Source organism: Pelodiscus sinensis, chromosome 6 (genome assembly GCF_052426305.1).
Source record: "Pelodiscus sinensis isolate ZL-2025 chromosome 6, ASM5242630v1, whole genome shotgun sequence".
In the NCBI taxonomy this organism is placed as follows: Eukaryota; Metazoa; Chordata; order Testudines; family Trionychidae; genus Pelodiscus; species Pelodiscus sinensis.
In genome coordinates this window covers 102,898,739-102,924,163 of record NC_143057.1, presented here as the reverse complement: position 1 = coordinate 102,924,163, position 25,425 = coordinate 102,898,739, and the positions used below count along the sequence as shown (strand labels likewise).

Here is a 25,425-nt window from a genome sequence, read left to right as displayed (position 1 = left end):
CAAAGGGCTTCCTATCTGGAGTAGTGGGACTATTTATGAAATCAGTAACTACGCAGCATGAGCAAGGCTATCAAAATCTGGCCCCTGTGAACTGAAAAGCAACAACTCAAAAAAATGTGATGGAAATAATCTTCACACATTCACACCAGATAAAGTAATAGTTTCTTCCTTCAACCTTTATTCTCTTTGATTCTTTCTTCTTTTGAATATTAGTTATTGTCTCCTTGCCTCACTATTCTTAGAACTTTTGCAGGCAGGTCAAGCAGCTGGCAAAGCAGTACCTTGTGTAATGCCAAGAAGAGCCGTTCTAAAGAACTTGGAGGCAGGAGGGCTTTAAATATTCACCACGCACCTGAATGAAGTTGTGCAGTTATTCGCTGCTAAACCACCTGCTGCTCTAGGAGAGCAAAGCAAGCTGTATTTTGGTTTGCTCATTTTGGAGAGCATTTTTCATTGCCACATTTAAAAGATTCTAATCAGATTTGTTATTACCAACCCAAAAGTTTCTAAGCATAATCAAATCTCAAGTCATGGAAATAGGTATTCTGTACATTTATAAAAGCCTATAAAACAAATATCAAGAAAGCAGTTTAATCTCAAAAGAATTCTAACAATGATGGAGTATCAACTTTTGGTTTTGATCTCTTATTATTGTTTTAGTAAATATGTCTAAATGTAACACTTGAGAGAGGGCCTGGAGTGGAAGTCTTCTGCTAACCACAGAAGAGGTACAGCCTGGATATTAGTAGTTCTTGCTTCCCCTCATTGCCATTTAGCGTGTCCCAGCCTTGCTATAGGGGCTTTATCTGTAGAGATGAGAAGACAGTTCTAATTAAAGAACTTTAATTGGATCCCAATTCTGTGTTACTAGAATCTCAAACAATCTTTGATCAAAAGCTTCAGAGGCGTAGCTGAGTTCGTCTGTAACTAGAAAAACTTAAAACACAATGAATAGTCTAGCAGCACCTTAAAAACTAACAAAATATGTAGATGGTATCATGAGCTTTTGTGGGTACAATCCAATTGTTCAGATGACTGGAGTATTAGAAGTCCAGATCCAAGAATAAATAAGGGAACGTGGGGGGAAGGGGAGAAAGGAGGGAAAAAAAGAGTGAATTGGATTGTTCAAGTTACAAGAGTCTGATGAGAACAATTTGCACCTCCTATAAGCACCTCTATAACCGAACAATGGGTTCTTATAGAGGTGCAAATTATCAGACTCTTGTAACTTGAACAATCCAATTTGCTTTTTTTTTTCTTTTCCCTCTCCCCCCACCTTCTCTTATTTTTTCTTGGATCTGGACTTCTAAAACTCCAGTCATCTAAAGAAGTGGGTTGTACCCACCAAAGCTCATGATACCATCTATATGTTTTGTTAGTCTTTAAGGTGCTGCTAGACTATTCCTTGTCTCTCTAAATCTTTTTGATACCTTTATCCTCACTGTGTCCCTGTGATGTTTGGGAAGACCGACATGCCCATTTCATAGGTGGGGAGCAGAAGCATAGAGGCACAGACTTTGTAAGGTATTTAGGCACCTAAGAATGCAGATTAGGGGCTCGTCCGATTTGTAAATGGGGCTTAGGCACCTAATCTCTTAAAAATCCTGCTAGGTACCAATCAGCATCTTTAAGCACCTAAACACTTGTACAAATCTGGCCCAGAGAGACTCCAGTTGAAGTCAATGGGGATTAGGCACCTCACTTGTTACATGCTTTAAAAAATCCCACAAGATGCGTAGCTACATCTCTAGGCACCAAAATACCTTTTGAAAATTGGGCCCTGATTGTGTTGCCTGAGGTCACACAGGAAAGTATGTGTCAGAGCAGGGAATTGAGTGCAGGTCTCCCAAGTTTCAAGCCAGTGCCTCAACTACTAAACTATCTTTCCTCTCACTTCATTCTCTAGCCCATTCAGCCTTTGGACTCCATACTGCTACAGGTTGCCTGTTAGTGCAAAGCGCCAAGTGTGGCAGTTACTGTGATTTGTCTATTAATAAGTATTGGTCTGAAACAACCAACTCATTTTGTGAAGGCAACTGAATGATGATCAGCTAATAACATCTTGATACTGGCCTGGGATGGTTTAGGTCCCCAACATGGGAAAGACTCCATATTTAACGTCTACTTTGGTTTTATTAGGACAGACCTGATGTGTATATCCTGATGTGTATATTTACATCCTGTGTTTGTATTTACATATGTCAAGGCCATATAATTTACCACAGGGCAAAAAGCAAATTTACTGTCAAAGTTAAATTTTGAGGAAAGTAAAGAATATCTTAAAAATCCACTGAACACAGCTTCCTTTTATTAAAATTAGCATGGATTCCTGTCATGTATTTCAAAGAACTGGCACATCAATGGACTTTATTAACAAAGACTAGAAAGGGATTGGTTTTTAATGCACATATATATGCAGCTGAAACATTAATCCTAAGGCTTGTCATTTTAATCATGTAAAGCAACAACATGATAAAAGGTTTTTTTTCCATATTTTAGTTTTTAATTTACAAGTTTATAAGGTAAAATAAACCCATACTTTTGATCATCTATCTTCAGTTTGCATGTAATCAACCCTTTATACTTTAAAGATTTTGGGCAGATGTTCAGAGCCGCTGCAGCTGATAGAGCCAATGTAACTGGCCATGGGAGAATTGCCTCTGTGCAGGGGGATACTTATGGTTTTATATACCCTGTATAGAAGCTACTATGCTATCTGTCCTCCCTGCAGCCATGGTAGGGGACATGGCCAGAACAAAGGGAACATGCCTGGAGCTTACCTATTCTCTGATGATCTCTGACTAGTATCTTGGTCCTTTGGGTTCATGGGCAGCTAGTATAAACTTGTATCTGAAGCTTGCCCTGACATACAGATGACCCAGGAATTAAAAAATACAGAGGTAAGTTTTATGCCACTTTTGTAACCACTTTCTCCACCCACCACCAGCAGAGTGAGCAGTTCAGGCATAGCCAAAATGGTCTTTAGCAGGCTTATGGTTCAGAGACTTTTTTTTGTTAAAGGGAAGAAGTGTCATCTAGAGCAAAGGTTCCTATCAAAATTATGCCAGGACGCTGGCAGGCTCCTTTACTTTGAATCAACCTGAAGGACTCTTCAGCAACTTCCCTAGGAAAAATGGGATTTGCCAATTAATTTTCACCCCAAATTTTTCTTCCAAAATGTTTTCTTCTCAATTATCTATCTTTCTTGGGTTTGAAAAAAATAATCATCTTTATCTCACAACTGTGCAATATGTTGAGTTAGCTGCTTATGAAGGAGGAGGGGGCCTACAGAACTTTGGGGAGGGGGGAAGAGAATCAGTCCTGAAGTCATCTGGGCATTGAACTCAATAGGACTATGTCAGCAGCAAAGTAAGAGTGGCTATGTCCAGATTGTAAGCGTCTTTCAGAAAAAGCTTTTCCAGAAGAGATTTTCCAAAAAAACTTCTTCCTAAAGGGAGCATCTACATAGCGTACATTCAGTGTAGACACTATCTTTCAAAAAAGCAGATAGCAAAAGCTCTTGAAGATGCAATCTCACATTTAAGCTGTGATTACTGTGGATGGGGTGGCCACCAGGGCACCTGTGCTTTTTCCTCTTTCCTTTGCTTTCGAAAGAACTCCCTCTTCCCTGTCCACACACCTTTTTCTGAAAGAACTCTTTCGGAAAAAGGCTTCTTCCTCATAGAAAGATGTTTACCAGTGTCAGCAAAACCCCTCAGGTCTCTTGATTTTTTTTTTCTCAAAAGAACACAATTGCAGTGTGGATGTAAATTAAGTTTTTTAAGAAAAACAGCTGTTTTTCAGAAAAAAAATCTGTAGTGTAGACATAGCCAGTGCAAGTTGATTGCCAAATCCCACTTTTTATAAGAAAAGAGCTGTAGAATAGTTGAAGAGATTTCTTTCTTTCTTTCTTTCTTTCTTTCTTTCTTTCTTTCTTTCTTTCTTTCTTTCTTTCTTTCTTTCTTTCTTTCTTTCTTTCTTTCTTTCTTTCTTTCTTTCTTTCTTTCTTTCTTTCTTTCTCTCCCATTTGAATAAATAACTTTCATGCCTGCCTTAAAGGGAAAGTAATAGAAATAGTTTTGAACAGGAAAAGACTTGCATTCTGAGCAGTAAATCATGAGGAGGCACTGAGCTAGGAAAAGTTATGGTGCTATTATTCCATTTTGCCCAATGCTTCTTATTATAACACTTATTTTTTCAGTTGCTTGTCATTTTTTTTTTATCTTGAACCATTTGGTTTGGAATTTTTGGTGCCAGTTGTCTGCCTGAAATCGATTTTTCTCCCCCAAATTTAAGCCAATATTGTTCAATCATTTCTAGGAACAAGGTTAGAGGAAAAATAGGTTGCTTTGCCCAGGTTAAACGCTCTCTTCCTAATTCTTTGGAATTTAGCTGGGAATGGTCTTTCTAGCAAAAGTGTCCCCTTACTGTCTCTGTCAAAATCTGCCCAAATGTGGCTAAGTTATACATTTTTGAAACATCACAGTTCACACATGAGCAATAGAACTTCTCAACTAATTTTCACCTTCGGTGGACATGTTTCAGCCCAGGGTTGAGCAAGGCCTTCCCTGCAATTGCATTTCTGTACAGCTGTGGGTGTGGCAGGTTTCAAGGAATGGAAATGAAAGCAAGGAGCTTGTGTCTCCTGTGATCTTTCTGTCCCTCTGCTGGACTCAGACAATGTGGAGAAGAAAGCTACCTGATTCAAATGCAGAGGGGATAAGAGCAAAACCTGAGGAACAAGTGGGAAGGCGTGCTAGGGAAGTAGATTGTTCCTGACAGGGAGACTGGGAGTTGGTGTGACGGAGGCTACATGAATTGATTAGGCAATGCAGGCCTGCCAGCTGTGGGGGAAGGGGACAATTGCCCTGGGGCCCGGTGATTCAAAGGGGCCCAGGGCTCACGGCCTCTGTCACAGTACCAACAGTGGCAACTGGTGCTGTGGGCCTTTTAGACTGCCCCTGGAGTGATGTGCAGAGCTAAGGGCTGCAGGAAGTGTGCCACACTGCACCACACTTCGGGTAGCACTGAGGGCTGGCTGCCTTCAGCCTCACCCCTTCCAAGAGTGCAGAGCTGTCCCCCCTCAAATCCCGGCCTCACCCCCACCACCACCACTTGCCAGGGCCCGAAGAAGCTGTCAGCTCTGCTGGGTCAATGAGACAGAGAGATGAGATGGGACAATTGGCAATGATGAAATCATCTTTTGTTTCTATAATTTCCTCTTATAATTTAGATTATCTAAATCCAGATTCCCCAGACACTCTGGCAAGAAGCAATTCAAAGTGAATATTTTGTAAAGTCCATAACTTTACTTTCTCACATAATTTCACTGAAGTTTGACAACCCGTCCCTTGGATAAGACAACAGGCTTCTGACTGGTCACTATGCATGTGTGCAGTGCAACTACTATGGCACTTTAAAAAAAGAGTGAAGGATATCAGTGACCTAGTCTCATTTCCCCTTTTAGCGAAACAGGTTCTAATGCCAAAGACTATGTCTGTGTGCTATTGTTGGCCGCATGATATTTCTATGACCTTTCGTTTACAGTCTCAACACTGCCAATATGTAGTTGCTTTGTAAAGCACCTTGGGAAGTCATAGTATAATAAGTGTATGGTCAAATCTGAGTACACATGTCACTGTTGTCAGATAATCAGCACATATGAAATACAGGCAGTCCCCGGGTTACGTACAAGATAGGGACTGTAGGTTTGTTCTTAAGTTGAATTTGTATGTAATTCGGAACGGGTACATATTGTAGGGGAAACTCTAGCCAAACATTTCTCCAGAGCTCAGTTTTATTCTCCCACACCTCACTTCCCTCAGTCCTTTATTCTCAAGCTGAGGTGTCTGATGAGAAAAGCCGCTCCATGTCTCCCTGGTCTGCTGTGGGGGGCGCTAGCTTTGCGTCTCCCTGGTCTGCTGGGGGGAAGCAGCTAGTGCGGGGTTGCCTCAGCCCGTTTGTAAGTAGGGATCCGATGTAAATTGGATCCATGTAACCCGGGGACTGCCTGCACAGAGAAAGAGCAGATCTGAGTCAGGTGAGTAAAACAAGGTGTTTTATTATCTTCAGTATGAATGGTACTACATGAAACCATAATCAGGATTTTTTTCAGTTCTGATGTTACTTCAGGATATCTGAACCCAAAGTATAGTAACTAATCTGTTTTCCAGTCATTGTCATGAAATAAATGAAAGGGGGACTCAGCACCTCCATCTGATAAATAATTGATACACACAAGAGTGCTCCAACTCAAAAATGCTTTTTACAGAGTACAAAGCAATATCAAAGCTAGCAATAATCTAGAAGCACCTCTAGTTACCCGAAGTCTGAGGTGGTGTTGAGTGACAGAAGCAGGTTCCAGTGTCCAGCCTTTCTCCTAGCTGCTGAGGAGTTTGATGCCAGTCTTCTTGCTTGTAAAAAAGACAAACTTCACCAAAGTGCATTCTCTAAATAAAATCTTCATAATTTTCTCCAAACCAAGCACACAATTAACAATGGCCCTGGTAGAGTAACATTCACCGTAGCAACAGCAAATAAAAATGTGTTATTCTACTAATCAGAAAAGCAACTTTAACAACAAACATTTATAGACAAAGGCACCCAGACCAAGGTTTTTTTTCCATCCCTTCCCCCCTTCTCATGCGTCTGTCCTTTCACAATGTCTATACTGTTAGTAATACTTCAGTTTATGTAGCTGGTTTTGTTCTCTTTGCCTAAGTCAAGGCCAGATTTTCTGATTCTGTGGCATCCTTGCTTCCAGTTTATGTAGGCTAAGTGTATAAAATGGTTGCAAATCATAAAAGATAGAGTTTTCTCATTACAGGCAGTCCCCGGGTTACATGGGTCCTACTTACATCGGATCCCTACTTACAAACGGGGTGAGGCCACCCCGCACTAGCTGCTTCTCCCCAGCAGACCAGGGAGACGCGAAGCTAGCGCCCTCCCAGCAGACCAGGGAGACGCAGAGCGGCTTTTCTCAGCAGACACCTCAGCTTGAGAATAAAGGATTGAGGGAAGTGAGGTGTGGGAGAATAAAACTGAGCTCTGGAGAAATGTTTGGCTAGAGTTTCCCCTACAATATGTACCAGTTCCGACTTACATACAAATTCAACTTAAGAACAAACCTACAGTCCCTATCTTGTACGTAACCCGGGGACTGCCTGTATACTGATAGCTGGCTATATGGATCAGAAAATAGTGTAGAACCTATGTATAGCTGCCATGGTTGCTCTGTCCACTATAGATTGAGGGATATTGCTGAGCACTATTCCCATTACCGTGCTTCAAGGGGAATTGTAAACCTTCATTTCGTCCTGTAAGTGGGTTTTCAGTGTCCTGCTGATCCAGAGCATATGTAATAGAGCTGCCTTACCGGTAGCAAAGAATTGTATTATGTGTAACTGGAGGAAAAAAATCAATGCCATCAGTTGAGAAGCAAATTCGTGTCCTTGCTGTCTGAGCTCCTCGAGCAGGCTATTTATAAAGTAAAAGATTTGCCTCAAACTTTTGAGAAAATACAGAATTCTGCTTGTGGCTTCAGTGTTCAGGTTACATGTGAGATAATATTGATTCAGAGAGGAGAACATTTGTTTTATAAGAATATTTAGTCTAAAGGCTTTTAATATTTTATGTCTCTTATGGATTGTTGATAATATGAATCTGTACGCATGCTTTGTGTAAAGGGCCATTTCTATGAAAATGTTTGGATCTGTGTAAAACTATGCTCTCTGGTGTTCTAAATCCATATAATTTTAGATTTGATCTCAATGCCTCTCACCTTCCATCTATTTTTAAATGATTTTTGAAACCCAATCTTTTATGCTTCAGTAGCTCAGAAATAGCTAAATAGATTTTCTTCAAACTTTACAAAACAATTCTAAAAAAAATCCCATCCCAAAAGGTAATTTGCAGAGAAAGTGATGAAATTTAATTGAATGTAATGTCCTGTGGGTGGTGGGTGACCCCATGGCTTGGAGAGACAAGACTGCCCTCCAGAGCCCATGCTTTACCCTCCCTCCCCCCCCCACACACACACACTGTGGCCTGCTGGCCTCTGTCCAGCCTCTTCCCTCCCCCCCTGAAATGTAGCTTCTTGCCCTTGCCCCCTCCCTGCCCCAGGGTAGCACCCCCTAACATCCCCCAGCCGCAGAGCTCTGGAGATCCAGTGGCCTGTGCAGCCGCCAGCCCCAGAGCTCTGAAGTGTCAGTGGGCGGTGTAGGCTCAGCCTGCCCCAACCCATAGCTCCAGAGAGCCAGCAGGTGACATGGCCCCCGCCTGCCTCGGCCCCAGAACTACTCTGGAAAGCTGTCCAGCAGGAATGGCACAGGGCTGGGCATGGGTGGGGCCAGGCAAGGCAGTTTGGGAAGGAAGTGCCTTCCCCTGCCTAAGATTCCTGCTGCCCATAGTCACAGGCATAGTGTGACTTTCTGATGATTCCCACGGATTAACCCATTGTACAGTTTTCAGACAAAACACTTTTATCTGAGAAAAATGATAAAATGTGTTGAAAATTGAGAAAAGAAAAACACTGCCGAGAATGTAGGCTGGAGAGGCTAATTAAAATGCAATGGGTATGCTATTGTATACAGTGTATTCAATTCATCCTCGGGTCGAAGAGAATGATCTGTGTATCATTTAAGTTAGGGGTCTTATACTTGTGGCCTGTGGACCATCTGTGGCCCAAACAGTTCCACAATCCCACCCACGCACGGCTGCTGGCACAAGACTTCCTGCAGCCCTGGGGGGGTGTCCATACCCTTCTCCCAAGTCCAATCAATGCTCTGCTGCCACCCTACCTCTTCCCACCCCTGCTCTGCCCTCGCCCCTCATTGCATCCCTTCCCTCAAGCCGCATCCTCTGAGGGACATGCACTCGGGGATTACTATGAGGCCTCACGTAGGATGGCAGCAGGAGTCGGGTCCCCTGCTCTCAGTGGTGTGGTGGGAGGTGCAGGGAAGTGGAGAGCCTCAGCACCAGCGCAAGCTGGCTTGGGAGATGGAGGCAGAGTGGAGCCAGCTGGCTTGGGAGATGAGGCAATTGTAGAGCAACTCCGGCCGCTCACCCCAGGGCACCACAAACTAATCTAAAATGAATGGTTGGGGTAGCTGCCACGGGGGTCTCCAAAGTGTGGGGCTTGGGGTAGCTGCACCAACTGTCCTGAGAATAGGACGGCTCCGCACACACCTCCCCCGAGCCACAAGGATGTGCCAGCAGCAGCACAAAGCTAGCTGTTAGAAGCTTCTCTAGCTCCTCTGCACCGCCAGTGGTGGCACCTGGGGTACCCAGAGAGGGTGAGTTAAATCACCTCAGGGTGGCAGGTGGGGTCAGGAGATGTGCAGGGATGGCATTGAGATCCCCCCACCCTTTCCCTGGAACCCTGCCAGAGAGGGCTGCCCATTGGCCCAGTAGGAGGATATGAGTACTGGCCCTAAGGTAAACTGAGTTTGAGACCCCTGATTTAAGTCTTCAAAATGGGGGTTAAGTCCAATTTAATTTATTCTTAACTAGATCTCAGTGAAACTTTTTGACTGAAATTGTGGCAAAAAATTCAGATTCAGCAACCTTGAAACGTTTTGCATATTTGTGTCAATTTTGCCAAATTGTCTGTCAGAAAAATATCCTAAAAATCTAAGCCTTTCATTTATACTGTCACAGTTTCAGGGTAACTGCACCTGAATTCCCTCTTCATAGATTTTAGGCTCCCATTCTAGTAATAACCTCACTTGGGCAGAGACCCACATCCCTCTTCCTCCAAACTGTGTTTTTTCAAGGCTGTACAGTTCCCTGCCATACACGGTAATAACCCCAGTAAGCCAGACTGTCTAAAGACAGTCTTTTGAAAACAGCGACACCTAGTCCTTCCCCCTCTTTTCCGGCATGCTTAACTTCAGTGTCTGAGAATCTACATACTGTATCTAGTCTTGGGATTTTGCACTAGTCACCAATAGTGGTTCCAGATTCTGTAGATAATCTCTCTCCGGGGAGCCAGGAAATCACAAATACACATTTCCTGTATTGATTCAAAGAATTGTAAATGTTCTACAGCTCTGTCCCATTTCGATATAATGGCATTTTGATGTTTTCTTGCCTTAATCATAAAATATAACCTGCCCCCCAAAGTTACTGCATGTGGTTGCAATTTCTGTCATCATTTACATTTTCTCTTTTAAAACTTTCAGGTGCAAGTTATTTGGCCCTGCTAATTTATAAATGTCTATTTTTAGCACTTGCTATTTAACATTATCCTTAGTTACTGTTAGAATGAAAAATATTTAATTATCATATGATATGCTTCATTATTTGGGTTTTTTCTCAAATTCAGAACAATTTCACCTTTTCTGCATTATTATTGATAATTGCATCATTTCCATCTACTAATTGACCTATATCATTGTTAGGATTCCTTTTAATCCTGGTGTACTTAAATAACTCCTTACTGTGTTTAACTCTAATGGCTGTAAGCTTTCTTGTTTTCCTTTGCATTCTACAGTTCCTACATTCCAGTTATTTCATTTTATATATTAATTTTTAGTATTTTATAGCTGTTTTCACTTCCACACTAAACTAGGCCAGATTTTAACTAGTACAGCCTTCTTAATCAGTTGTGTCTGACTATACCTTGGGCAGCCTTCAGTACAGTCATAGTTTTATTAAATAAGACAAATTCCTTCCCTATATCCAGAAGTTAGGTTATGTCTAAACTGCAGGCTTCTTTCGGAAGAAACTTTTTTCGGAAGAGATCTTTTGAAAAAACTTCTTCTGAAAGAGAGCATCCACACACAATAGTGCATCGAAAAAGTGATCTACTTTTTCGAATGATAGCATCCATACTGAATGAACACTATCTCACATTTAAGCTGTGATTACTATGGATGAAGTGGCCACAAGGGCACCTGTGCTTTTTCCTCTTTCCTCTTCTTTTGAAAGAACTCCCTCTTCCCTGTCTACACATGCCTTTTTCCGAAAGAGCTCTTTTGGAAAAAGTCTTCTTCCTCATAGAAAGAGGATTCCCAATTGTGAAAAAAAGCCTTCTGTCCTTTCGATTTACTTTCAGAAGAACACGATTGCAGTGTGGATGTAACTCAGGTTTTGTCAGGAAAATTGCTATTTTTCCAACAAAACTCTGAAGTGTAAACATACCCTTAGACAGAAGTTTTGAAGAAGGTTTTGTCCTTTATGTGATATCAGAGACTAACATCACTGTGCAACTTAATATATGGAGAAGTTTATGCCACTGCTGCCCTTTATCATAGCAGCAGCTGACTGATTTCAGTGCACATCTACCGTTTAAAAAGGATTTGGAGAAGCAGATTACTTTTAATATAGCCTCTCATTCACATTGATTAAGGAGGAAGTATTTGTTTTTAGAAGGGTGGGCAGATAGTTTAAGAAGATTAAACTTTTATGCCCATTGTTACGTGTTCTGTCCTCTACACACATATGTTCTATGAACAGATTACGATGAATATATATACTGGGCAACCTATGTATAGACACTGCTTGTTTGGTTCATGCAGTTTCTGAAACATAGTGAGGGCAACTAGAAAGCTCATAAATGATTTAAAGAGACATTAACCCATTCTTTATACACTGAACTTGCCTATCAGGTGTTGCCTTTTCACTAGGTTTCAAACAGGTCTTGTGCCCTGCTTGAATATGTTTGGACTGATGTGGGTAGGTGATTCAAGAGGGTAGTAGTTTAAAAGTATATGCATGTGTTATGTAAGAGTGATACAAAAAAATCAGTTGGGAGCAAATATGAAGAGGAAGGCCTAAGCAAATCTCATTTGGGATGCCTCGCAGCCTGTGACCTCATGCAGAGTACAATCTGTACTCATGGACAGCTGTCTCCTCAGTTCTGCTCACCCACAGCCCCTCATGTAAATTTATCCCTATATAGACAGCAAGAGTGCTTCAGGCAGCCAACTTGCCCATCTTGAATCACAGTGCAGAGCAACATCATAAATTCCCAGTCCCAGACTTTTCCCTAGTGTAGCCTGGGAAAGGGATATAATGTATTTTTAGTGGGTATGGCTTGTCAATCTGACTAGAAGGTTCTAGGTTTCACCCTCCATACCCCATTTATAATATTCACCATACCCTATTTATTATATTATCATAAATAGGTGCCTAAGGAGCCAGTTTTCCTGTTCCATAGTGTGATTTGGTCATTTGTAACAGACACCAATCTCACCCCAGGGCTACGTCTACACAGCTTCCCTCTTCTGCAAAAGCCTATGCAAATGCGGTGCGGATTAACATATTGGCACGCTTCATTTGCATAATTAATTAAGAGCCATTTTTGTACAAGAGGTTTTTGTGTAAAAAGGCACCATCTACACAGCACCTTTTCATGCAAAAACCCTCTCTTGCACAAGAGTCATTCTTCCTCATTTTTTCAGGAAGAATGGTTCTTGCACAAAACCCTCTTGCACAAAAGCAGCTCCTAATTCATTATGCAAATGAAACACGGCAATATGTTAATCCACACTTCATTTGCATAGGCTTTTGCGGAAGAGGGAAGCTGTGTAGACGCAGCCCAGGTGAGAGAGGCATGCAAGCACATTTCCCACGCTGCTTTAGCTTCCAGAGAAAGGGATCAAAAGCAAGCCGAGTCCTGGCGCACCCGGCTGCTGTCCCCCCTGTATGCTCTGGGAGGGGGTGGAGGAGAAGAAAAGGAAAACTTTTTACTTTTAAAAACTTTCTGTGGACCCCCTACAGTGCCCTTGCAGACCCCCAGGGGTCTACAGACCACAGGTTGGGAATCACTCTTTTAGAATATTGCAATAACATTATCATTCATCCAGTCTTCTGGAATTTCCCTGGTAATCCAAGATCTATAAATAATATCACTAGGCCAGAGAACTTATTAGCCAACTGTTTTTGGACTCTTGGGTGCAGGTTATAAAGGCACCCTGATTTAAAAAAATATTTGTCCCTGTAGATGTTGTTTAACATCGTCATTGGTTATTAATGGACTAGAAAGTATTTCATCCTCAATTTGCTAAGAGTACATGATCCTGCTTGTTTCCAAATAGAGAACAGAAATATTTACTGAACACTTCTGTCTTTTCTGCATCATTATTATCAGTTTTACTATCACCATGTAGTAATGGATTTATACCATGCTAGGATTTCATTTTTTCCCCAAATGTATTTTAAAAAAAAATCTTTTTTCTTGTCCAGAACACTGCCAACCATGAATGTCTCCTCTCCCCTTCCCCCGATGTCTTTTAGCATCACTTAACAATATTCTACACTTCATAACTTCTAATTTATACTGTTAGCTACTTATTTCTCCTTTATTCCATTTGACATATATTGCTTTTTGTTTGTTTTGTTTGCTGCCTTCACTTAACCACTGACAAGAATGGGATTTTAATGAAAAATGTCTTTCTTGAGAGTGGAATCATAGATTTTTGGCCATATAATAAACTCTTCTTAAGGAACTCCCAATTTTCTTTCACATTTTTCTCTAAACTATTCCTCCTAATCAACTTCACTTATTTTCACAGCAAGAAATTCGCACCTTTTAATCACTGAGTGTGTACGTGTGCACACGTGCACGTATACAAAACTGGTTGGAACTGTCTTATGTTTGATCATATTCGGTGTAATCAGATCATGATTATGGGTCCCTATGTAACCATCAACTTCCAGTCCAGTGATTAATTTATCTTCATGCTGCTTGGCACAACTCGGAAAGGATAACAGAAAGATGCTCTTATTGTTCTCCTAATTCTAGGTTGCCCAGATGCTAGAATGGGTCACAGCATGAGTTAGGACAGTCAGAAGGCTGCTCTAATTTATGCAGGCTTTCTACAGCCCAGTGGCTTTTCTTGTCCACCATGTATTAGTGAGGCACAGGATTGGACCATGCTCCTTTCCTAATTTTCCCAGGAAAGAACAACTTCCATTTAGCATGCTGTGTACTAGTAAACAACATAGTCATGTACTGCACATATGACACGTGCTGTGACAAATACACAAGAACAGAGTAACTACCAAAAGATAAAACACAGAAAATTCCCACTGAGTTGGCTCCAGTTCAAGGACAGGAGAGATTAGCCAAAGCCAGGTGCTCTGCTAATCTTTAGTTAGCATGGTCCATCTTATTCTTGGATACATTTTTTATTAAACAAGTCATAGGTCAATGGACTAATGGATCTGTTTATTAAAACATTTCTTTCTTACATGCATGTCAGATGTTTAGAATTTGCAGCTTCCTTAATAAACAAAACCTTCATTTTATTGATATATATCTATATAAGTGAACTGGGTTGCATTGGGTAGTGGAAGATAGGCTGGGTCCTCTCCGATTACAGCTGGCCAGAGCCAATTCTGGAGCCCATTGCACCATATACATAGCCAGCCAGACTAGGCACAGGGGATCAATGGAGAAGGAATCATCTTCCTACAAGCCATTAAACAGCAGTAAAGCCACCCCATGATCTCTACTGCATCTTCAGAACAGCAATCTCTCTGCACGCCCCTACACGGGAGTGAGAGGCTAACAGATCTCTATGGCCAGGGTGTGGCCTCTCTCCACTCCATGCACTGCATTTGCAAAGGACAATTCTGTTTAACTTATGAGCTTTGCATCAGAATATTCAATACATTATTAGTAGTTTCACTGTCTGTTAAATCACAATGTTCAATTTCTTCAAGTTTCATCAGCGAAAGACAGGATTAATGTTACTGGCTGCTTTAAAGCAGATCTTGCCTAGAACATCCAGAGGTTAAAAGATTTTACAGAGATCTCACTTGAGGTTTACTGTTGCTATATGAAGACAAGACAAAATAATGACCATTTTTCTTAGTATTTTCACACCTGGGTTCAAGTGGTTAAAAACAAGTTGCAAAAGAGAGCTCGGTTTCTTTAATTTTTATCAGTTTTTTGACCACATACTTGATTTTTGAAAATTGGAGTGGAAGAGCAAATAAATCATTACGGGCAAAATTACCTTTTCCAGCTTTTACATAATCTTCCTTCAATCTGAATTACATTTATCATGTCCATAGAAAGCCAGAAGAAGATCTCTACATCAGTTTAGCCCTTACATGGGACTCGTGGTACATAGTCCTTGTGCTCTTTGGTTCTCTGTGCAGTGTGAATAATATCCCTATCTCTGGGCAGAAGTGCTATTGACACCAATGGAAGCTGTATACATGGAACAAGTGCTGAGGAACATACTATGTTGGGATAAAAAAGTTTTCTGCAGCAATAATAAATTTTGATTCCAGCAGTGAAAGAGTGAAGAGAAGAAAAGAGGAAACAATCTTGTTCAATATCCCTACACTCTACAAAGCCCCAACCCTACAAATGGATAGGTGCTGTCTAGACTAGGAAATTGGCTAACACAATTAAATTAACCAATTTTGTAAAGCCTCTGACATCTCAGTTTACACAGGGATTCACACCTTTACAATCCAGGGCAGTTTAAATTTTTCTAAAACAATTTTTTTTTTCATTTTTTTATTAGTTTCCATGTTTTCATTAAATGATTTTCTTTTTCTAATTAAAACCAAATGTTTTATTTGGGGGATTTTTTTATGTTTGTTTTCAAAATTTTGAGGTGAATTTTTTCCAAAAATGTTTTCAAACCGATTATTGAAATGCTACATTTACCAACATTAACTTTGAATCAAGCAGTTCTTAAAAAAAAAAAAAGAACAATCCCTTTGATCAAACATCTGAATAATTTATAATCTACCTTTTTATTCATATGTTTACATTTACCCTTTTTAGCTTTAGATACTGCCAACTCATTCAAGAGATAGACTTCAAAACTATCATAGGAAAACTCAATTGTATTTAAATCCTCAGAGCCTATATAGCTTCTAAAACATATTAGGCCATATGATTCCTGGTACAACTCCACTGAAGTCATAATTGGAATGCATTTGGTTACATAAATCTTTTCATTAGCAAGCTATGTTTGTGATGCTTTGGCATAGCTCTTCTGTTAGGAATAGACAGGAAGTACAGTATATGCATAATGACTTTGAAGTAGGTAGTAGATGTGTTTCCTAATGCTCTGACACCAGGTGAGAACTGATGGGTGCTTCTCTTTCCCCTTTGATAAGTAGCAGCATCATTAACAGTGTGTCTAGACTATAGGGTTTTTTCGAAAAAACTTCCCCTGCAGCTAGACTGCTGCCGCGTTCTTTCAAAAGTAAATCGAAAGAACACAGCAGTTTTTTCAACCACGAAAAACCACATTTTACGAGGAATATCGCCTTTTTTTGAAAGTGCTCTTTCGAAAAAAGGCGCTATGTAATGCAAACTGTGCTTTTTCGAAAGAGAGCATCCAGACTGTCTTGGTGCTCTCTTCTGAAAAAGCAGCTTGCTTTTTCGAAAGTACTGGTTGTAGTCTAGACGCTCTTTTTCAAAAGAGGTTTGCAGTCTACACGTAGCCTAAATGACTGCATTTCCAGCAAAACAACAATTCTGAAAAATGTAGATTTGGGAGCACATCATTTTGTTTTAATAATGTTGACATGTTTTATTACAATAGATTAAAACATTTTGTTTCAACTTCATCATTTTGATGCATTTTGTTTTGACTTTTATATTATGTATTTTTAAATTAATATTTTGATATAAAAGTTGAAACTAAATTAATTGAAACATTAAATCCAAATGAAGCATCTTTCCATATTGAAATGTGAAAAGGCCTGTTTAGACTTTTTCCCATAAATATGTCATGGGAACATGGTGTTGCTAAGAAATGGTTCAATTTTGATTAAACTGTGTTTTTGAGGAACAATGATTCCATGGAAAAAAATTTCAATCACCCCTAATCTAGGAATTTTAAACTGAGGTACAGAAATCAGAATGTATTGCTGTTTTGCTCACATCAAGATTTCAGTGTGACCAGAAAAGTATACAAGTTCACTGCTAAATTCTAGTAACAAATCTTGAACATATGATCCAAGATTTCATTTTGGTTAAGGAAACAACTGTAAAAACAAAACTGGAAAAATGCAGTGTTTTGGAAACTGTAGGCCCAACTCTGCCACTGGCATTTTGTGTGACTTTCAGCTAGTCATTTCCCCTATCATTACCTCGGTTTTCCCTCTCATCTGTTATCTGGCTTGTCTGTTTTGACAATAAATTCCTTGAGGCAGCTCCTATTATACATTTTGAATAATCCTTGACAGATTCTGCTCTGTCATTTGAGATCACAATGGACATCTCAACATAAGTCATGCTCTGCAGTGACTGAAGATGTGTGGAAGATTATGTTCTTTGTTGCTGCTGACTCCACTGGGCAGAAGGAATGGGGGTTTAAATGTTTGAATACTGGGGTCATACACTAACACAAAAGCAATGCTTGATTTGAAGATTTCCTAAAGTTTGTTGCCTCCATTGCCATTGTCTTGCTGGTGGCTCTAATCACTAGTATTGTTTTTTAGTAATGAGCTATCTCTGCCAGACATTAGAGACCCACAACAGTTGGCAAACCTGCTAATCCAGGTGAGGTACAAAACTGAAGCACTTAGGAGCACAAGCTGCTTTTGATTAAATGTGGCTTCTGGCTGTGATAATGTCAATCTCTCAGTCAGTCTGTCTCTATCTCTTAGAATTATTATTATTTATTAATACAGGAATATATGAAGTACCATTCACCATAATATTTGGCTGCATTCTACGTAAGTGGCTTTCAACTTGTGGTCTGCAGATCCCGGGTGGCCCACAGACTATGTCTAAGGGGTCTGTGTTTTTTGTTAGTCTATAAAATGCTGCCAGACCATTTGTTGTTTTTTAAATTTATCCTGTACAGACTAACTCGGCTACCCCCTGAAGGGTCTGTGAAAGGTAGTCAGAATCATTAGGTAGTCAGATTTCAATTTGTGGTCTTCAGACCCCTGGAGTTTCACAAACAATGGCTAAGATTTCCAAAAGGGTTTGTACCTCCATTCAAAACTTTCTAGAAGTCTGTAAATGAAAAAAAAGTTGAAAACTACTTTTCTACGTGTTTTAAGGACTAAGACAACATTTCCCACAAATAGGGAGCTTTTACTCCATTAGCTCCTGCAGCACTGAAATAGCTTATCTTAAAGGACTGAGAAAACCTAGCTTGTGGGCTAAGTGCCAGGAGATTTCAGGGCCTGCAATTAGCGGAAGGGCCAGAAAAAGAAATTAATCTTAGACTATGTTCTAAAAGTGGCCATCTTTGGGCTCAAACAAATATCTGGTAGGTGCAAATTCCAGAAGGACCTGGTATTGAAAATGCTTTGACCCAATTCCCTCTGTCTGGATAGGCATACAGATAGCTAGAGAAAAAAGGGTTAAAACAGTCTCATAACCATGATATTTCTGTTACCATGATATTGAGCTTCCACATACATGCCTGTAGCTACCCTTTCTTTGCCTATGCTGGGCATTACACAAGGGCTGTTCACACAGGTCTGTCTCACAGGCCACAAGAAGGATTTTCTTCAGCCCTCTGTACGGCTGATTGGTGCAAAGGCACAGGTAGTAATTGTAGAAAATGGGCCTTTAATTGATGAGTATCCTCTGGGTGTGCCCTCAGTATAAGTAAGCTGACTCTTTTGCACAGGCTACTGAAAGAGCTGACATGCATAATGATGAGCTAGACTTTTGTGGTTAGTTCTCCTTGCCATTAGCTCCACCTTAGTACATCTGGTTTTGCATTTCTGGTTTCTGCTTTTCTGGCATCTGCTTTTGCATTTCTGGTTCTCTGATGCCAACAAACATAACTTAGACAGCAAAGCAAAACTTCATGTTGGCAGCCTCAGATAACAGAAATATCTAGGGTAGAGCCTGGGTGCTTAAAATGGTTTAAGGGACCATTAAGGGCTTTTTAAAAAGGAGCAAGCCCTAGAGGTGCAGCATATACTCTGTCTCCCAAAACCAGCCTCAGATCTACGGCTGATTGGAGGTGGGGTGGACCCTACTTCTGCCCCAGCCCATCTAGGGTTTGTCTACACTGCAAATAAAAACCTGCAGCTGGCCTGTTGCAGTTGACTTTAGCTAAGGGACTATTTAATTGTGGGATAGATGCTTGTGTCAAGCTCGAGCCTGTGAGGTGAGAGGCTCCCCGTGCTTGGGCTGCAGCCAAAGGTGTACCCTGCAATTAAACAGCTCCTTAGCCTAAACCCCATAAACATGGGCCAAACACAGGTGTTCAATTGATCATAGAATCATAGAATACTAGAACTGGAAGGGACCTCGAGAGATCATCAAGTCCAGTCCCCTGCCCTCAAGGCTGGACCAAGCACCTTCTAGACCATTTCTGATAGACGTCTATCCAACCTGCTCTTAAGTATCTCCAGTGATGGAGATTCCACAACCTCCCTAGGCAATTGATTCCAGCGTTTAACCACCCTGAAAATTAGGAAGTTTTCCTAATGTCCAACCTAAACCTCCTTTGCTCCAATTTAAGCCCACTGCTTCCTGACTAATCATCAGAGGCCAAGGGGAACAATTTTTCTCCCTCCTCCTTGTAGCGCCCTTTTTGATGTGTAGGGATACCTCTAGTCACTCTTATGCCCTGCTTAGCTTGTGCCATATTGTGCTCCTATCGTGCAAACTCCTATACTTTGGTTGCTCACACAAAGGAAGTAAGGGTGTTTTATTTGTGCTACTCTAGTGCACCCACAGTGGAGAGCCAGAACCTAGCAAAGATGTACCTATACCACTTTTTTGTACCTCACAGACTCCACATACTTAAAGTTTTAGAATTAGGCCAACAAAATGATTATTCAATCAGTTTATGTAAGAATATTGCCTCCTGTCTGTGCATGAGGTGGGGAAGGTTAGAGGCAGCACCTTCTTTAACATTTCCACGCCTTCTGTGCACAAACTGGTACTGCTGGGTATACAAATGATTAACAGTGCCTGATAAAATTCCTCTTCATGCACAGTTTACAGCAGCCAGGTAGAGAGGAAAGAACAACTTATCATGTTAAGTGGTGGCTAGTAAGTATATTCTAGTACAAGCTGCAATTTGTATGTGTGCCAAAACCAAATAACGTGGAAATAAAATTGGTAAATGATCTATGCTATGATGTAGCTTAATGAAACACAAGGCTATTAATATAAAGGGTTTAATGACTTTTTTCGTCTCTTTTCTTAGGAAGACAACGCATCTGGCAAAATTTTGAGAAGGCTCAAGGCTTTAAGGAAGGCTCGTCTAAATAAAGGAGGGTTAAAGTGACATTGCAGTTACTTAATCCTGTGCTTTCCTTCCATGTGACACAAGCAAGACTGATGTACAGCTTTTCTTTTTCCCGGTGCACAGATTATATTGCTCCTAGCATCCTGCAGAAGCAGTTCTGCACATCAAGTGGCAATGGAAATTAAAGCAATGACAAGTATTTTACAGCAGAGCTGCAAGGTAAAGGTCAGGCTTTTCCAAACCACAGTGGAAACCTTGCTGGCTGAAAAATGAATCCAAGGAAAATCCAACTTTCAGCTTTTGGACTTGGCCTTGAACCAAGAAGGACTGCATCAAATCCTACCTAAGGTCAGCTGTTCAAAGTGATCTGAAAGCTTTTGGACTTATTCTGAGTAGTTATTGAGCTACTAGGCTGAGGTGTGCCTGTCAGTGGTTTCAGGGCAGCAAACTGGAACTTGAAAATTAAAAAAGTGTCAAATGTATTGCATTTGTTTGCACTCCGTTCAACATGGACTTACTGTTTTTGTGTGTGCACAGTTTACAGCTTTAATTAACAAGCCTTTTTTATCATACAACTAAAGATTTAAAATTGCTCACGGGAGACTAAAAGCCAACTGGCTTTTAATTTTACTTCCCATTTTGAATAGAAACAGCAATATATACATCATGCATATATATATATATGTATGATGGCAAATTTGGTTAAGTCATTTCCACAATAATCCTTGGACCTCTGGTAATTTTTGTTCAGGTTATCACAATTCTCTTATGGCCAGAAATGTATTCCACTGGAACAGCTTGTTAAATCAAATGGAAACGTGATTGCTGTGTGGACTATGACAACGAGCTATATGAATGGCGGAGGTCTTGGAAACCACCGATATGCCAGGTGGAATCGTGAGGACAGTGGAGAGGACTATGGGCGGGCTGAGTGCTATGGAGAAGATGAGGAGGGCAGGAAGCGCAGGCTGACCCCATTTGAGAAGTTAACCCGGGATATGTCCCAGGATGAAAAGGTGGTGAAGGAATTAACTCTGGGAAAGAGGATTGGATTCTATCGAGTCAGAGGGGAAATAGGAAGTGGAAATTTCTCACAAGTGAAGCTTGGAATTCATTCTCTAACTAAAGGTAGGCAATGCCATTTGCAACATATGGTATGATTGTGGTGGTGCTGTATGCATATGGTGCAGGGTTCTTCAGGACTGAGAGGCAGTGTGTGAATCCTACATACTATACGGTTTTGTTTGTATGGCAACATGTATTTTTAGGCAGGGACACAGGCAAATGCTTAGAACTGGATTATCCCTTGCCCTTGAACAGGGGAAGGCACATTCCCTTATCTAGCACCCCCTGTGCCATATTGAAGGGAAATTGTAGTCTGTGTTCAAGGGCTTGCACAGGCTGTATCTTTTGAGTTCCAACCATCCCAAAGAGAATGAAGCCTTGGGCCTGCCCCCTTATATCACACAATGCAGCTCATTAAAGGGTGGTTCTGTGTACACATACCACTGAATTCCTTGGAACGCTTGGAGGGATGGTGCCCCTCCCCAGAGTTCTTCTGATCAGAAAAGCTCTGTAGAAAGCTCTGCAACCTTTCCTCTACCTTCTAAGCTAATGTTCACTAGTGTAGACTTGCATGTAGGTAATGACCCTGCTGGGAAATGTTGTGTTTTGCCAGCTCGGTACTGCACGTTGCTCATTGCCCCAAATACAAGTGAGAGAGGTAAGAGTGGCTTTCTAAGGGGAGCCAATGTAACTTGTGGGCTGAGCCATTCTCAGAGAGCAATGCTAGGAGCATGCGTGCCTTGTGCAAAGACTTCAGATGGATATTCATCATTTGTTGATTTTGAAGCCAGAAGGGACTGTAATGAGACCTACTCTAACCTCCTGCATACAACCAAAGAATTTCACTCAGTAATTCCTGTTTTACTTAATTTACTTAGTTCTGACAGTTCCTTCATAAAAGGAACTCATAAGGGATGTTTTCTGACCTGCTGTAGTGTGCATGGGTTGTGTATAGAGCATACATGGGTTGTGTGTAGGCAAATCACCTGCTCAAAAACCACTGAAGCCAGTGGCCTCTGCAGCCATGAAGATCGGCATTAAGCCTCAAATAAATGTTAGTGCTCAAATAAATCTCAGCTTTTCTTCTCTTTTGCTGTAAGAGTGAATATGTCTACTTTAGTCCCTTTTTGTTATGAACTCAGCCCTCTTCTTGTGCACTCAACACTTAGGGTATGTCTACATTGAATGGCCAGAGGTATCCCAAAATAGCTACCACGCATCTACACAAGCCGCCTCTTATTTCAAAATATTTTTCAAAATAAAAGGTGCACTATTTTACCATCCTGGCAAACCTCATTGTACAAGGTTTGGCTCGAAATAGGCTATTTTGAAATGTGGCGTGTCTACACAGCACCAAATTTTGAAATAACACTCTATTTTGAAATAGATTCGAAATAAGATACACAATTTGCATAGCACAATTTGCATATCTTATTTCGAGTTTAGGGTGCTGTGTAGATGCACCCTGAGACTGCATGTGTGCATGGGGAAGCCATAGATTGCTGGCTTTGCCACAGTGCAATTTTTCAATGCAACAGCAGTGAAAAATACCTCTTTTGCTGAAAAATAACTCCTTCGATTGTCTTTTGGTCAAAGCTAAAGGTATCAGTTTTTTTCTCTTGAGTGCCATCTTACTGCTGTTGCTTCCTGTGCCAGTCCACATGAGTAGCTGCGTAATTGCTATAGAGTTTAATGCTAGTCTAAGAGTACAACTGCACTGGAACGGAACACCTATGAGTGGTCTGTGCCAGCTGACTTGGGCTTGTGGTGCTCAGGTTACAGGGCTCTTTAACTGCAGCATAGGGTTAGGGTTTGGGCTTGGGTTGAAGGAAGCCCAGGCTCTAGAAACCAGTGAGCGGAGAGGGATCCAGAACCTCCATTCCAGTCCAGCCCAAATATCTATACCACAACTAAGCTACCTCATAGCCTGAGCCCCTTGAGCCTGGGTCATCTGTCTCGGACCAGTCAGGAGTGTTGAATTGCAGTGTAAACGTACCTTTAGGGGCAGTTGCATGTGTGCAAGAGATCTTGCGGATGGTCATTTTTCTGTGCACACAGGATATTGCCTATTTTCAAAGGCCTTTAAGGAGACAGTCCTAGAACTTAAGGCCACAAGGGACCACAAGGTCATTTAGTTCGACCTGTATATCATAGGCGACCATCTATTATAGGCGCAATCAAGCAAGTTGTAAAATAACCCTGTTAAGAATGTGTCCAAGGTTGGGGTGTACACAACCTTTGTATACATAAAGAGTGCACTGATTTGGAAACGAGATTCAATTTGCCAGGCTATGTCTGCATTGCTTTACTTCCACCTTCTCCCCTCCCGCTTCTGGCAGGCCTGAGAGCGGTGGTATTTCTCCATAGACAAAAGTGCATTATTATGCTATTATAATGCTGACAGGCGGAACCAAACCTGGGACCTCTGGAGTTTAGTGCATGAGCCTCTACAGCCTGAGCTAAAAGCCAGCTGTCACTCAGCTAAGGTGGTAGAGCACACTCATATTTCTCTCTGTAAGTGGTCTAAGTGTCACTATATGGGACTATACACCACACCCAGAAGGTGTGTGGGTGGGTTACACTATGTAGTGGGGTAGAGGGTGGGGGCAGAAAGAAAATAGTGCCCATCTACAGCCTCTGCACGTCTGTGACTCCAATTCCTAGCCTGGAAGTGGGGCTGTGACTTCTGCACAATCTCATTATAGGGGTCTATGTTCACTGGATCTCTAACTCTACCCCTAACCATCCTGTCTGCAATGGTGAATTCAGAACAGGCCCTGGGCCCAGCTTTCCTACATGTAAAGATGTTGAGGCCCTCTGTGTGTCTGCTCTCTAGGGGCATGTCTAGACTACATCCCTCTTTCAAAAGAGGGATGTAAATTAGACAGATCGAAATTGCAAATGAAGATGGGATTTGAATTTCCCACGTTTCATTTGCATAATGGCGGCTGCATGTTCTTTCGAAAAGGGGCTTTTCGAAAATGAAACCGCCATCTAGACGTGGTTCTTTCAAGAAAAAAAAATCCTTTTTTGAAAGATCCTGTACTCCTGAGGTGTACTCCTGAACTCTAGTGCCAACATCCAGGATAGCAATATACCCATTTCCCACTACAACAGAGGCCTGCTATAGTCCTTTTCTCCGTCGCCTGTGGCAGAGCAGCTGGGGCGCTGCCGGTTGGTCCCACAGCGCTGCTCTGGGCGCTACTGGACCAACCCGGCAGCATCCCAGCTGCTCTGCCCCAGGCGTCCTGATTCAGCCGCTGCTGGTCAGTTTCCGCTGCGCGAACCCCCCCCCCCCCCCCCGGCTTTACAAAGCCGCGGGGGAAGCTGGCAGGGGGGCAGCCCAGGCGGGCCCCTTTGCTCCGCGTCTTCCTGGTCTGCAGACCAGGGAGACGCGGAGCAGCTTTTCTTGCCGGGGAGTACACGAGCGGCGGGACCACATGGTCCCGCAGTCCGTGTTCGTAACTGCGGATCTGACATAAGTCGGATCCGCGTAAGTCGGGGACTGCCTGTAATATTTCACCCAGACACATTGAAATGTTTAACTTAAGTTAAAAGGATGTTGCAATAGTAGTTAGCAATATTCAAGACACAGATTTTTCAGATTTTTTTATTAATATACCCACATCCACCCACCCAGCTAACGACCTGCTCATGCTACCATTGAAGTTATCTTAGGATCCATCTTGCTAAGTGCTGAGTTCTTATGTTCAGGCTGTGGAGCTATAATGAAGATTCAAGATTTTAACTTCTGACCTAACTAAAAATTTAGAATTATTAACTATTAGAGTGTGTCTACACTGCACCGTTATTCCGGAATAAGGCAGTTATTCGGGAAAAACAATACTAGCAATACTGCCATTCTGTTATTTCGACAAGGTCGAAATAACAGCATTTTCTGATGGCAGTAAACCTCATTCCACGAGGAATAAGCCTTTTTCCGAAACAGCTTTTTCCGAAAACGGTGTGTGTGGACACGGAATAGGAAGTTTTGTCAGGACTCCAGGAAATAACACAGGTGCCCTGCTGACCACTCCGTCCACATTCATCACAACTCTATAGTGCCTGTTTCCCAGCAGCTCTTAAAGCTTCAGACACAGGGAACAGGGCTTGTGGCAGGGAGCAGGCCCTCAGAGCCACCAGCCAGAGTTTACCTCACATTGCCTGTTCCAGCCACAAGCCCATCAAGAGCCCCCCCTGCCCATTCTAG

General features: G+C 41.6%; 1 protein-coding gene across 1 annotated transcript in view; it reads left to right on the top strand.

Moving 5' to 3' along the window:
* Nucleotides 1–25,425, top strand: part of NIM1K (NIM1 serine/threonine protein kinase) — a 70,800-nt gene that overhangs the window by 28,052 nt on the left and 17,323 nt on the right. The window contains exon 2 of the mRNA XM_075932501.2: nucleotides 20,109–21,278. Within this exon, the coding sequence (XP_075788616.2) occupies nucleotides 20,987–21,278 (292 nt within the window). The 5' untranslated portion in view covers nucleotides 20,109–20,986. The remainder of the gene's footprint in view (nucleotides 1–20,108; nucleotides 21,279–25,425) is intronic.